The 15,006-nt window shown below is 34.0% G+C and overlaps 2 protein-coding genes across 3 annotated transcripts; one reads left to right on the top strand and one right to left on the bottom strand.

Moving 5' to 3' along the window:
- Positions 1–2: 2 nt before the first annotated feature.
- mrpl40 (mitochondrial ribosomal protein L40) lies at positions 3–3,170 on the bottom strand. Of its 2 annotated transcripts, none has more exons than XM_048208887.1 (4): positions 3,000–3,170; positions 2,808–2,882; positions 2,440–2,595; positions 3–498 (listed from the first exon to the last, which is right to left on the bottom strand). In XM_048208887.1, exons 1-4 carry the CDS (start codon positions 3,053–3,055, stop codon positions 189–191), a joined length of 597 nt encoding a protein of 198 aa, XP_048064844.1. In that variant the 5' UTR covers positions 3,056–3,170; the 3' UTR covers positions 3–188. The 2 variants fall into 2 exon arrangements, with proteins under 2 accessions (XP_048064844.1, XP_048064843.1); XM_048208886.1 differs by having other exon boundaries at positions 2,808–2,885; positions 3,000–3,168.
- A 146-nt stretch (positions 3,171–3,316) lies between these two features.
- On the top strand, positions 3,317–13,393 carry acaa2 (acetyl-CoA acyltransferase 2). The gene is made up of 10 exons (XM_048208885.1): positions 3,317–3,451; positions 3,973–4,139; positions 6,486–6,614; positions 6,692–6,808; positions 8,741–8,888; positions 9,176–9,351; positions 10,439–10,568; positions 10,654–10,724; positions 10,885–11,039; positions 12,841–13,393. Exons 1-10 carry the CDS (start codon positions 3,436–3,438, stop codon positions 12,923–12,925), a joined length of 1,194 nt encoding a protein of 397 aa, XP_048064842.1. The 5' UTR covers positions 3,317–3,435; the 3' UTR covers positions 12,926–13,393.
- Positions 13,394–15,006: the final 1,613 nt, after the last annotated feature.

The following is a 15,006-nucleotide window of genomic DNA, read 5'->3' as shown; positions in this document are numbered from 1 at the left end:
TCAAGTCTTGCAAAAACTTTATTTTTTTTGTCCTTGTGTTCCAGGTGTGTTGACAAATATTCATTTGCAACATGATTTAATGGAGCTGACGAAGTAAAGTCATTCTCACAGTCTGTTTCTCTGATGTTTTTGACATACAGCTGCTCTTCATCAGAGCAGAAAGCAACACTTATCCCCTTCGCAGAGCCTCACTGCGTGTACACTCGCGTAATGTCGTTGTATTTGCCCTCTGGAGCCTCATAGTTTGTAATTGGAGGTGTGTAACAGGGACCCTCGTGCTGGAAAGGGAACACGTCCGTATCTGGGCTGACTGCTGCTTTATAAAGCTCTTCTGATTCCAGCTTCAGCTCGTCCAGCGCTTGCCTCTGAGCCTCCAGAGCCTCCTGGATGACATCCATCTCCGTCTGGTGCTGAGTGCGCTTGTATCGGGACCACTCCTTCAGCAGATGGGCTCTGCGCTCGCTCTCCTCAAAAGAGAGTTTGGGAGCCTCGCGGATCCTGGAGTGTGAACGGAATCCGATTAGTTTGAGCTTCATTCAAATCACAAGTTCCAGAATGTATTTAGCCTTTAGTCTACTGTTTATACCCATTATTTCGTGAAAAATCAGTAATTAAAAAGTGAGAAATATAAGAAATTTAACATTTTGGTGTTTACACTACTGGTCAAAATTTTGGATAATTTTTTTATTATGTTTTTGAAGTCTCTTTTGCTCATCAAGCTGTATTAAAAATACAGTAAAAACAGTAATATTGTGAAATATTTTTACAATTTAAAATCACAATTTTTACAATTTAAAAATCTATGTGAATATATTTTAAAATGTAATTTATTCCAGTGATCAAAGCTGAATTTTCAGCATCATTACTCCAGTCTTCAGTGTCACATGATCCTTCAGAAATCATTCTAATATGATGATTTGCTGCTCAAGAAACATTTCTGATTATTATCAATGTTGAAAACAGGTTTTGCTGCTTAATAATTTTGAGGAAACGATGATACTTTTTTCCAGGATTTTTTGAATCAGAAAAATTTCAGCTTTGTCAGGATAGAAATAAAATACATTTTCAAATATATTAATAGAAATCAGTTATTTTAACCCTTTCACTGTCAGTATTTTATTGCCTTTTCCTATCACATATTTTATTATCAAATTAAAAAAAAAAAAAAAAAAAAAATATATATATATATATATATATATATTTATTTATTTATTTTTAAATATATTAAAATATAAATCAGTTATTTTAACCCTTTAACCCTTTTTCCTATCACATATTTTATTATCAAATTATGAACAAATATATATATATATATATATATATATATATATATATATATATATATATATATATATATATATAAAAAAATTTTTGTTTTTTATTATTATTTTTAAATATATTAAAATAGAAATCAATTATTTTAACCCTTTAACTGTCAGTGTTTTATTGCCTTTTTTCCTATCACATATTTTATTACCATAAATTATGAATATAATATATATATATATATATATATATATTTTTTTTTTTTTTAAATATAAATCAGTTATTTTAACCCTTTAACTGTCAGTGTTTTATTGCCTTTTCTCCTATCACATATTTTATTATCAAATTATGAATATATATATATATACAGTACAGTCCAAAAGTTTGGAACCACTAAGATTTTTAATGTTTTTAAAAGAAGTTTCGTCTGCTCACCAAGGCTACATTTATTTAATTAAAAATACAGTAAAAAACAGTAATATTGTGAAATATTATTACAATTTAAAATAACTGTGTACTATTTAAATATATTTGACAAAGTAATTTATTCCTGTGATGCAAAGCTGAATTTTCAGCATCATTACTCCAGTCTTCAGTGTCACATGATCCTTCAGAAATCATTCTAATATGCTGATTTGCTGCTCAATAAACATTTATGATTATTTTCAATGTTGAAAACAGTTGTGTACTTTTTTTTACAGGATTCCTTGATGAATAGAAAGTTCAAAAGAACAGCATTTATCTGAAATACAAAGCTTCTGTAGCATTATATATATATATATATATATATATATATATATATATATATTTTTTTTTTTTTTTTTTTTAAATATATTAAAATATAAATCAGTTATTTTAACCCTTTAACTGTCAGTGTTTTATTGCCTTTTTTCCTATCACATATTTTATTATCAAATTATAATAAATGCATAGTGTATTTTCACGTCTATGCACAAAAAGTGGGTGACATTAAATATTTCACAAGTATTTTTGATCAAATAATAGTGAACATAAGGTGAACTCTGACCAGAGTAGCAAACATAATTCCAATATCTCCATTTGTGTAATTTCATAGACTTCACCAGAACTCTAAACACATAGAAAATAAAGAATAAAGTAGGTGTGTCCAGACGTTTGTCCGGGGGTGTCTTTATGTGTATTACAGTATTTTACCTGGTCTCGTCGAAGCTCTTAGCTGATGTAATGAAGTCTTCAATGGGAATCAGTTCTGGAGGAACTTTCTCCAGCCGTTTAAGCTTCTTCTTCAGACGCTCCTTCATCATCATCTCTCGCCGCGGGTCCACCTTCTTCTTCTTCTTGGGCTCTGCTCTGTTGGATCAGACAGAAAGGTCAATGTTTCATACAGTTAAACACCATAACATGGTAAATTCATAGTTTCCAGGCCAAAGTGCTATATTTTCTACAGTAAACACATGAAATATGGCAGTCACATGGTATGCAAGAAACTGCAGCAAGTATATTTTAGAAGAAAGATAGTGATTTATAAGGATATAGTGTTTAATATTAGTATCTGCACTGACCTTAATGGCACAGATGTTTTCAGGGAAAGCATTGATGTGAACCAGTGACTGTGTCTGACAGCAACCACAGAGCTACTGCTGTAAAAGAGTGATTTATCATCATCATCATCATCATCATTATCATGACCTCTATAGAGAAATACTAATATTATCATCAGGCGCACATGGATTTATATACAGTTAAATACATACCATGATGCTTGACTCGATATAATCCGGCTTACAGTACGACACACAATCCCCGCCATAATTTACAGGAATATCGACTTTACAAACATTAATGATGCGAAATTAAAACTGTTTTACACCTTCCGGTGTCCAATGTGGATCTGTAGGTCATGGTAAAAACACGTTCGTTTTACATACGCACTTTCCGCGTTCTTATATTTTAAAAAATATTTTAAAAAAATCCTTGGACGATATTTGGAATATTAAATATAATATTTATTACATAGATAATTTAATGTAAGTTTACGTGTAAAATGATGCATTTTTTTTTAGCGTAATGTAATATTTGACAGGTTTGTCGAATGTTGTGAAGTGAATGTTGGGGTTTAGTGGGTGAAAGGTCGGCGCAGTGTGTTTCGCTCAAACGATCAAAAGCACCATCACAACTACAATCACTAACATGTCTCTCCTCAGAGGTAAACAAACTTTATATGTTTTACTTTGAATTAACGCGTTATATTAAAACTTCTCGAACGATTTGTTTGTTTTATCCGCTTTTCCACTTATACACTTGAACTTCAATGTCACTTTTCCCTTCTGTTTCCTATTTTAATATATTTTCTCGTTTTATTTTCTCTGAAATATTAATAGAAGTGCAGTTAAGTTTCTGTTTATTTAAAGGAATTTTGTCTTCAGCTAATTATTGAGAGATTCAAAGCTTAAATTTTGAATCATCATTATAAATCATAGCTTAATATAAGCAATATAAGTAAAAAGAGTGACCTGTTCTGTGTATAAAAGTCATAAAAAAGTCAAACTGTGTATGAAAGTCATAACTGACAGAATTAGGTTAAAGGTGAGGTCAGTGACACACATTACAAGTCTTGTTTACTCTTTATCATGAGGTATTTTAATGTATAAATGTGTATCTTTTGTATATTGTTAAGTGTTTATTTTCTTGATATGAACTGCTGGAAACTGCATCTCTCTCTTCTAGGTGTGTTCATCGTCTCGGCCAAGAGGACACCGTTCGGCACATATGGAGGAGTTCTGAAGGACCACAGTGCTACGGATCTGGCGGAACATGCCGCAAAAGCTGCTCTGGCTGCTGGGAATGTGGCTCCGGAGCTGGTCAACAGTGTCATCGTAGGAAATGTCATGCAGGTATGATATGATATGTATTTTGAGATTTTGGATTATTTTGCTTCAATAACTTGTCTTCTTTCAGACTAGTGGAAAGAAAACATCCAAAAATGCACATTTTAAAGGTGCCCTAGAATGCTTTTTCACAAGATGTAATATAAGTCTAAGGTGTCCCCTGAATGTGTCTGTGAAGTTGCAGCTCAAAATACCCCATAGATTTTTTATTATTCAATTTTTTAACTGCCTATTTTGGGGCATCATTAAATATGCGCCGATTCAGCGTGCTTTCCCTTTAAATGCTCGCGCTCCCCGCCCCAAGCTCGCGACTCTATAATACATAAACAAAGTTCACACAGCTAATATAACCCTCAAAATGAATCTTTACAAAGTGTTCGTCATGCAGCCTATCAGATCATGTGACTATAGTATTTATTTGGATGTTTACATTTGATTCTGAATGAGTTTGATGGTGCTCCGTGGCTAAAGCAAACATTACACACTTTTGGAGAGATTTATAAAGAATGAAGTTGTTTATGAATTATACAGACTGCAAGTGTTTAAAAATGAAAATAGCGACGGCTCTTGTCTCTGTGAATACAGTAAGAAACGATGGTAACTTTAACCACATTTAACAGTACATTAGCAACATGCTAACGAAACATTTAGAATAGGGCTGTCGCGGTTAAGGAATTTCCCTTGCGGTATTTTTGAGTGGCTCAATAGCGCGATATGCGGTATTACCGCCATATATATATATATATATATATATATATATAGAGAGAGAGAGAGAGAGAGAGAAAGAGAGAGAGAGAGAAAGATCATATTCAATAACGAAACTAAATAGAGCATTGAAGTAAAGAGAATGTCAAAATAAGGGTCTACAAAACAGAACATAAACCTGACAATAAGATGGTAGAGCTATTGTTGTATGTATAATAGTTAGTTCCGATCCTCGAATCTGACTAAACAAGACTTTCTGCTGATATTTCACGAGTATAAGCAGAACTAACGTTACTCATCTCTGCGCGTTCTAGACGGGCTGTCAGTCAGTGCAGTTACATTGTTGTGACACAAGGTGGCGGCAAGGGACTGTCTTTGAGTCTTTAAACCGTTCATTCAACCGCACGTTCAAAAACGCAGATTCATTCAGAGAGATGAAATGAAACAAGCTATTGAAATCATTTTAACGTTGAGCGCCACTTTATAAGGCTCAGCTGACCAGTAATGCTTCGATGCTAATGCAGAGATTTCGCTATCCTTGGACACGGCAACTTTTTTTCACGAATATATGTCTCGGCCTGAAGGACAGACGCAGGTAATCGCACGCGCTCAGTCGATCTCTCTCACATTCACTGTCTGTATAGGTTTGTTTAGTGCAAATCTACGGAGCCTCTGTACAAATGTGTACCACCATGGTACACATTATGCTATCATTATTACCTTATTTAATATTTAGTACACGTGTATGAAGTGTAAAACGAGAAGGACATAGCCTTTCAAAAAATAGAAAACATGCAAATATCGCGGTTGCTGCGGTTTTTGCAGTGTTCTGCGGTTGGTTCGTCAAAAGCGCGATATTACGAAATTGCGATTATCGCGACAGCCCTAATTTAGAAAGACAATTTACAAATATCACTAAAAATATCATGTTATCATGGATCATGTCAGTTATTATTGCTCCATCTGCCATTTTTCGCTGTTGTTGTTCTTGCTTGCTTACCTAGTCTGATGATTCAGCTGTGCACACTTTATTCCTATGAATATGGTCTAAATGTATTTATTTTTTCTGGCTGTTGACATGAAAAAAGAGATCCAAAATCTGTAAAAACCTTTAACTCTAATATGTCAATAAAATAAAACATGAATTTTGAGCCTGGCTTCATCCAGTGTTCAGATTTCTGTTCTGAAATATTTGCATATATATTTTACATTTATAATTTTATATTATTATTTATAATATTTATTTGATATAATATTAAAATTGTAACAAAAGTATCAGTCATTCATCTAAGATAGATTTTATATATATATATATATATATATATATATAATATAATCTGTGTGTGTGTGCATACATATATAAATAGACAAATCATACAAGTAAAATTAAGCATCAAACATTATGACGGGATGGATGACTGATACTTTTGTAACATGCCAATTCATATTTATTATTAATCCAGACTAATTTGACAATATGCTCACCAATATATCATATATCCCAATTTATTACAGCTCAGCACTTTACACTTGATCACAGCATTATGACACCACTGATCCATGATAACGTTTGCACATATCAGACTGATGACACAGTGGAGAAGGTCTGGTCTCCTCAATATCATTTTCTCTCTCTCTGTCATTCAGAGCTCTGCTGACGCCGCTTACATGGCGCGTCACGTGGGTCTGCGGGCTGGTGTTCCCATCCCAGTGCCGGCGCTGACTGTCAACCGCCTCTGCGGGTCTGGATTCCAGTCCATAATCAATGGAGCACAGGTACGAGCCCAAATGAAACCGAAACGGTGCAATAATTTCCTCACAGGAGATGCTGATCTGTGTGTGTTGTGCTGTAGGAGATCTGCCTTAAAGAGTCAGAGGTCGTCCTGTGTGGAGGCTCAGAGAGCATGAGCCAAGCTCCTTATGCCGTCAGGAACATCCGCTTCGGGACCAAGTTTGGAGTTGATCTGAAGGTAAGGATCATCACTTGAAGTTTACTGATTCTGAATTTAAGGGTCATGACATGGATTATATATATATATATATTTGGGAAAAAAATATTATTTTCAACCCTCATTCTGACCCTCTGTCTGAAACGATTGGTTTTTAAGGCACGGCTCCTTTAAGGCTTGTCAGTAAACAGGCAATGTTATGATTGGCTAACATCATTGCATAGGAAACAGTATTAAAGACCACTTGCTACACAGCAAAATCCCCAGAGTTAAATCAGCTCTGCTTAGAGTACATATGGTCCCTCTCTAAATAGTGTTAAAGTAACGGTGAAGCAGAGTTAAAGTTTTGTTTTTCTCTTTTCTTCAGTGATTCTGCTTGTTAACAGCAGGTGTTCATCACTAATGTTCAATCATTACTTAATTAATTGTTTAATTATCTCATTAACTTTAACTCTGCTTCAGTGTTATTTTAACACTATTTAGAGAGGGACCATATGTACTCTGAGCAGAGTTGATTTAACTCTGGGGATTTTGCTGTGTATTGCACAAAATGCTCCGAGCATGATCTGGGATCACGTTAAAATTTCCGCCCGCTTCTTTCCGATGCTGGGATCCTTCTGAAGTCAATATGCAAACAAGCTGTTTAACCCTTTAAGACCGGATGGAGCGTCTGCACAAAAATTCTTTTTGCATACAAAACCAGAGACTTTAAGCCTCCAACATGCTTCTGTTCCGTTGTTTTCACCCTCTAATGAGTTTGAGAAATATTTGTTTACAACAAAAATAGCACAGCCACTAACTGAATACAAATATGCATATTTCACGTGCTCATAACAAATCAATATAATATATTGCGTTGATCACAAGATATTACTCATGGAATGATTTAACATACTTGGCTAAAAACATGTCTCTCATCTGTCAGGGATGCAGTGTATATCTAATGTTCCCGGACCCATCCATGTTCGTTTTCCAATGTGGAATAACACAAAATAGATATAATTTTAAATCTTAGAACCTAATCTTTTTAATGCATCTAACCATTATGAAAAACTTCCAACGAGTGCTGAGAAGCGCCTCTAAACCAGAGTTTACTGCCCGTGGGCGCCACCTGGCTGTGGAAAAAGTGAATAACAATTTATTAAACTATTCTTTATGCTATCACCACGAAATTTGAACCAGATGCAGCTCACATGTTGGAGAGCATCACCAAAAAAGAATTTTTGCGTTCCTGAGTTATTCCATGTCAAATAAAAAAAAAAGAAACATTTATTTTAAAAAAAATTATATATATTTTTTGTCTTTTATCAGCTGTTTCTCAGCAAGAAAATGTCCAAATGTAATGTCATTTATATTTACTTAAAATCTAAAAGTCTTAAAACCTTTTGACTCTCCTTGCTACAGTTTTGGAGTTATGAGTCTTTACTTTTGTGTTTGTCACTCAGAAAAAAAACCTCTAAAAAAGCCTTCAGGTCTTAAAGGGTTAAAATGTCAGCCATTAAGTGACTGAATGCCAGTGGGCGGGCCTACGGTGAGATGATGTGTAACTATTGGTCGAAGTCTTGCTGTGGAGGCGGTCATATGCAAATGTATTTGATTGACGTATTTGATATCATGACCCTCTTTAATATTGAGGCTCCAGTAATGAATTTAAATTGGCTCTTAGTTGGAATTTTAATTGGCTTTTTATCTAGTATTGACAAATGAGGAGGAGTCATGGAAATTCATTGGTCAAAACCCTGAATATCATTATAGTTTTACATTAAAGAGCATCTACAGAAAACTGTAAAAATAATAATAAGAAAACATACACATACAAGAAATGGAAAAACGCCCATACATAAGCAAAATAAATAAATGAATAAAATAAAAAATAAAATTTAAATATATTTTTTGGGAATGCAGTACTTCTGAGACTCTGAATAACATGTGTTGTGTGTGTTTGTGAATCAGCTGGAAGACACACTGTGGGCAGGACTGACCGATCTGAACATCAAGCTCCCCATGGGCATCACAGCAGAAAACCTGGCAGAGAAATACCAGATCACACGCGATGACTGTGACCAGTACGCCTATCGGACGCAGCAGAGGTGGAAAGCAGGTGAGTGTATTGACCTCACAGCGGCTAAATGTACATTAATAAAAGAGTACATCAAAGACAACAAAAACATACATCATATGCATCAGACCTTATATTAAAAATCAGAAAAGAATAATAATACAACAATAGTGTTTATAGCTTATAAGCAAAATCAAATATGTAGGTTTTACAGTGTTAATTCACCCAAAAATGAAATTACTCACCCTCATGTCATTCCACACCCATAAGACCTTTGTTCATCTGTGTCGGTTCACACACACTCACACACATCTCTCTCTCTGCTGCAGCTCATGAGGCTGGCTATTACAACGCTGAGATCGCACCCATTGATGTGAAAGCCAAGAAAGGGAAAGTGGCCATGACAACTGACGAACACCCCCGTCCACAGACCACACTGGAGCAGATGGCGAAGCTGCCGACCGTCTTTAAGAAAGGAGGAACCGTCACTGCGGCCAATGCTTCGGTGGGTGGAACACAAGAAACACCAGTGTGCATCTAAACAGCATTTAAATTTGGTGATTTGATGCTCAAGAATCATTTCTAATTATTATCAATGTTGAAAACAGTTCATATTTTTGTGGAAACTGTGATTTATTTTTTTCAGGATTTTTTGATGAATAGAAAGCTAAAAATTACAGAATTTATTTTATTTTTGTAGTATTAAAAATGTGTTTAATGTCACTTTTGATCAATTTAATGATCAAATTGGTCCTTGCTGAATATAAGTATTTATTTATTTATTTATTTTTCTTTTTTTTCTTAATCTTAACCTCAAACTTTGAATTATTGTGTATCACTGTTTCCACAAAAATATGAAGCAGCACAACTGTTTTCAACATTGATAATAATCAGAAATGTTTCTTGAGTAGCAAATCATCATATTAGAATGATTTCTGAAGGATCATGTGACACTGAAGACTGGAGTAATGATGCTGAAAATTCAGCTTTGATCACAGGAATAAATTACATTTTAACATATAGTAACACAAAAAACTATGGAAGCTTGTTTCTGCCACTAAGTAAAAAAATAAAAAAGCAAATAATTGCAAGTTTTTATCACACAGTTCTGACTATATCTCACAATTCCTACTTCTGACTTTTTATATCTCAAAATTCTGAGGAATAAAGTCAGAATTGTGAGATTTAAACTTTTTTTTTTGCAGAATTGCAATCACAATTCTGACTTTATATCACGAAATTCTGACTTCATAACTCGCAATTGTGAGCTTACATCTCACAATTGCAGAAAAAGTCAGAATTGTGAGAGAAAAAGTCGCAATTACCTTTTTTTTATTTTTATTTCATGGTGGAAACAAGCTTCCATCAAAAACAGTTATATTAAATTGTAATAATATTTCACAATATTAATGTTTTTACTGTATTTATGATCAAATAAATGCAGGCTTGATGAGCAAAACTTAAAAAAAAACCAACCTTTTACCAACCTTATATATATAAATAATGTAACTAAGCAGTGCCACTGAAGTCATTCTGTGTTTTTGCAGTGTGTATTTGCATGTCTTTTATGATGTCGTTGGCTCCACCCACAGGGCGTGTCTGATGGAGCTGCAGCTGTGGTCATAGCCAGTGAGGACGCACTGAAAGCTCACAAACTCACCCCATTGGCTAGAATTGTGGCCTATCACGTCTCAGGCTGTGATCCCAGCATCATGGGAATTGGTGAGTGCAATATCCACCAACATATTCTTATATACTTAGTGGGGAGAAAAATAAATAACTGTATAATGATTTGTAAATACAACAGGGCCTGTACCTGCCATCACTGAAGCCCTGAAGAAGGCTGGTCTTTCACTCAAAGACATGGACCTGGTGGAGGTATGATATAATAACATACTCTAATTAGGCTCATCACATTATGCATGCGTTGACGTCTTTTTTAACTCCAGATAACGGCCACTTAAATGTTAACTAGAGTGGATTTAGTTGGCTATGGTCATGCAGATTTAATCCAGGGTTTCATATATCTGTCTGTCAGGTCAATGAAGCGTTTGCTCCTCAGTATCTGGCAGTGGCTAAAGCTTTGGGCTTGGACCCCGAGAAGACCAACGTTAACGGAGGAGCCATCGCCCTTGGACACCCGCTCGGAGCCTCTGGGACAAGAATCACTGCGCACCTCGTTCATGAGCTCAGGTAAAGACGCTCACAATAGCTGTGTTTCATTTTAAAGTGGTGAATTTGACTTGGAATGTGGCATAAAACATTTGCGAATTAAGCTATGTTTCCATCCCATGTGTTCAAGACAACAAAATTGTCACTTCATGGGAAATTGGCGCAAGATATCTGTAATAAAAATGGGAGATGCTGCAAGTTAGTCCAGTTATCCAATCACAGCCTCTGATTGAAGGCACAGGAGGGTTTTTTTGTTGTTGATGCACGTTGATGGATTTATTCAGTAAATATGTTTCTATTGCAGTTTTTGCACACGTTTTCTTATCGGATAAAAAATAATCCGCCTCAATTGAGTGCATACGTTTTATTTTATGATTATTTTTTTAGAATTTATGCGCATCTTGGCATTTCCATCCTTTTTTTAATGCAATATCTCAAAATTTGCATAAAAATAGGTGGATAGATACATAGCTAGTGCGACACATATTTACATGGACACTGTTAAATGTCAACATGAACTTTAATTCCTGGTCTAAATGTGCATCATTCACTGATGCATGTTGTTATGAAGAAATCTTTTTAAAATGTAATGCAATTTGCCTCTGAAATTACTTATCAAAAAGATATTTTAGCAATTGTTTATGCAATGCTGTTTGCAAGTGGTTAACACAGTAATTTAATGCTGGTTCAGAAAAACGATTATTGTAGTTATAGAAAAGAATGACGCATTTGAAAAAGAAACATCATGAAGCGTCCACTTCCTCCATATTTATTGAGCACTAATTAAAACAACACTTGTTCTAAACATCATCCTCAATGTACATTAATAAAAGAGTACATCAAAGACAACAAAAACATACATCAAATGCATCAGACCTTATATTAAAAATCAGAAAAGAATAATAATACAATAATAGTGTTTATAAGTTTATAAGCAAAAATCAAATAAGTAGGTTTTAAAGGGTTAGTTCTCCCAAAAATGAAATTACTCACCCTCATGTCATTCCACACCTGTAAGACCTTCGTTCATCTTCAGAACACAAATTAAGATATTTTTGATGAAATCCAAGAGGTATATGACCACTTTCAAGGTCCAGAATGTTATGTGACTTACAGTCATGTGACTGCAGTGGTTCAACCTTAATGTTATTAAGCGACAAGAATACTTTTTTGTGTGCAAAAACAAACAAAAATAACTTTATTCAACAATCTCTTCTCTTCTGTCATTCTCATACGTTGCTTACGTTCAGCGCTTCCAGTTTCTACGTCCGAATGCCGGCTCAGTATTGGCCAAAGCTGATCACGTGATCAGCATGACACGTGTGTGATGCTGACTCATGAGCCGACCAATAACGAGTCGGCGTTCTGACGTAGAACCTGAAAGCGCTGGACGTAAACAACGTATGAGAATGACAGAAGAGAAGAGATTGTTGAATAAAGTTATTTTTGTTTTGTTTTTGCACACAAAAAGTATTCTTGTCGCTTAATAACATTAAAATTGAACCACTGCAGTCACATGACTGTTTTAACGATGTCTTTAGTACCTTTCTGGACCTTGTAAGTGGTCATATACCTCTTGGATTTCATCAAAAATATCTTAATTTGTGTTCTTACGAGTGTGGAACGACATGAGGGTGAGTAATAAATAACATTATTTTCATTTTTGGGTGAACTAACCCTTCAAGTTCTTGCTCAGAAATAGTAACATCATGGCAGCAAAATGGGTTTTGAGTGTGTTATTTTTAGGATGTGTAATCCTGATCTTGCATTGCTGTATCTATACTGCATGAAGTCATGTGATGTGTTCTATTCTCTATCACAGGAGACGCGGTGGAAAGTATGCGATCGGCTCTGCCTGCATTGGTGGCGGTCAGGGAATCGCAATTGTCCTGGAAAACACAAACTGAGAACATCACACACACATTTTGAGGATTATTTAAATTCAAAACCTAATTCACACCGTCCTAAAATCTGTAAAGGAAAATAGTCCATCCACAAATGTGGAATAAAAAGTTTATTTGCACATGATTATTGTTCTTGTAAAATGTCTCCAGGATCATATGATTGGCATGCCCACGTGAAGCATGTTTAGGCGTTTGGTTACGGTTCAGTGATGTCGGAAGCAATGTGCCTTGCTGGAGTTTTGTCTTTGTGCCTAATTCAACATCCTGCTGGATTAACCATCTCCATGCACTTCTGCAGTTTTCCAGAAATGTAATATATTCACTCAACTTCAAATAAACTCTTGATTATGGACTTCACTAGATGGTTTTGTATAGAATGTTGACTAAACATGTTGTGAGTGAAATCTTTTCATATTCACCCACCCGAACCCTGACTGTTCATATCAATAAAGAATGAGCTGTATAATACCACATGTGTAATGCTCAGCCTTTACTTTTTCCCTCTTGGCATGCAGATTTATTAATATATAGGTGGAGTTATACATACTACAATAACAAAGGTGGATTAGCCACGGCACATGGATTCACATGGATGACCTTTGGATGCACAAACAGTCTTTAAATAACTGACTTTGAGGAGATTAAAGGATATTCTTATTCTAAATCAGTTTTCTGATTCAGTTTGAGTTCATTAATCCGGAACATTACTATTTTTAATGTTTTTGAACGAATTCTCTTATGCTCATTAAGGCTGCATTTCATAATAAATACAGAAAAAATATATTGTGAAATATTACAATTTAAAATTATGGTTTTCTATTTTAATATACTTTATTTCTGTGATCAAAGCTGAATTTTCAGCATCATTACTCCAGTCTTCAGTGTCACATGATCCTTCAGAAATCATTCTAATATGATTTGATACTCAATTATCAATGTTGGAAACAGTTGTGCTGCTAAATATTATTTTATAACCTGTGATACTTTTTCTTTGATGAATAAAATGTTAAAAAAATATCAGCATTTATTTAAAATAGAAATCTTTTGTAACAATATACACTACCATTCAAAAGTTTGGGGTCAGTAATTTTTTTTTTTTTTTTTTTTTTTTTTGAAGAAAATGAATGCTTTTATTCAGCACGGATGTGTTAAATTGATAAAAAGAGATAGTAAAGATTTATATTGTTAGAAAAGATTTATATTTTGAATAAATGCTGTTCTTTTTAACCTTTTATTCATCGAAGAATCCTGAAAAAGTATCACAGGTTCCAAAAACATATTAAGCAGCACAACTGTTTCCAACACTGATAATAACTGAGTATCAAATCATCATATTAGAATGATTTCTGAAGGATCATGTGACACTGAAGACTGGAGTAATGATGCTGAAAATTCAGCTTTGGATCACAGAAATAAATGATATTTTAAAGTATGTTAAAATAGAAAACTATAATTTTAAATTGTAATAATATTTCACAATATTATTGTTTTTTCTGTATTTATTATGAAATAAATGCAGCCTTAATGAGCATAAGAGACTTCTTTCAAAAACATTAAAAATAGATTTTTCCAAACTTTTGACCGGTAGTGTGAAAATATATATATATATATATATATATATATATATATATATATATATATATATATATATATACAGTACAGTCCAAAAGTTTGGAACCACTAAGATTTTTAATGTTTTTAAAAGAAGTTTCGTCTGCTCACCAAGGCTACATTTATTTAATTAAAAATACAGTAAAAAACAGTAATATTGTGAAATATTATTACAATTTAAAATAACTGTTTTCTATTTGAATATATTTCACAAAGTAATTTATTCCTGTGATGCAAAGCTGAATTTTCAGCATCATTACTCCAGTCTTCAGTGTCACATGATCCTTCAGAAATCATTCTAATATGCTGATCTGCTGCTCAAGAAACATTTAATGTGTACAATTGTACAAAATATTTGTGTACAGTATTTTTTTTCAGGATTATTTGATGAATAGAAAGTTCAAAAGAACAGTGTTTATCTGAAATCTAATCTTTTGTAACATTATAAATGTCTTTACTGCCACTTTTGATTG

Source organism: Megalobrama amblycephala, linkage group LG12 (assembly GCF_018812025.1).
Source record: "Megalobrama amblycephala isolate DHTTF-2021 linkage group LG12, ASM1881202v1, whole genome shotgun sequence".
NCBI lineage: Eukaryota > Metazoa > Chordata > Actinopteri > Cypriniformes > Xenocyprididae > Megalobrama > Megalobrama amblycephala.
This window is presented reverse-complemented; position numbering and strand designations above follow the sequence as displayed.

Bases quoted from the DNA above. Each gene is read 5' to 3' on its own strand.
- acaa2 (XM_048208885.1), top strand. The intron at 8,889-9,175 runs GTGAGTGTATTG...TCTCTGCTGCAG, and splicing joins GCAGCAGAGGTGGAAAGCAG to CTCATGAGGCTGGCTATTAC. The intron at 9,352-10,438 runs GTGGGTGGAACA...CTCCACCCACAG, and splicing joins TCACTGCGGCCAATGCTTCG to GGCGTGTCTGATGGAGCTGC.
- mrpl40 (XM_048208886.1), bottom strand. From the start codon at position 3,055: ATGGCGGGGATTGTGTGTCGTACTGTAAGCCGGATTATATCGAGTCAA. The intron at 2,886-2,999 runs GTATGTATTTAA...ACTCTTTTACAG, and splicing joins ATATCGAGTCAAGCATCATG to CAGTAGCTCTGTGGTTGCTG. The intron at 2,596-2,807 runs GTCAGTGCAGAT...CTGATCCAACAG, and splicing joins AAAACATCTGTGCCATTAAG to AGCAGAGCCCAAGAAGAAGA.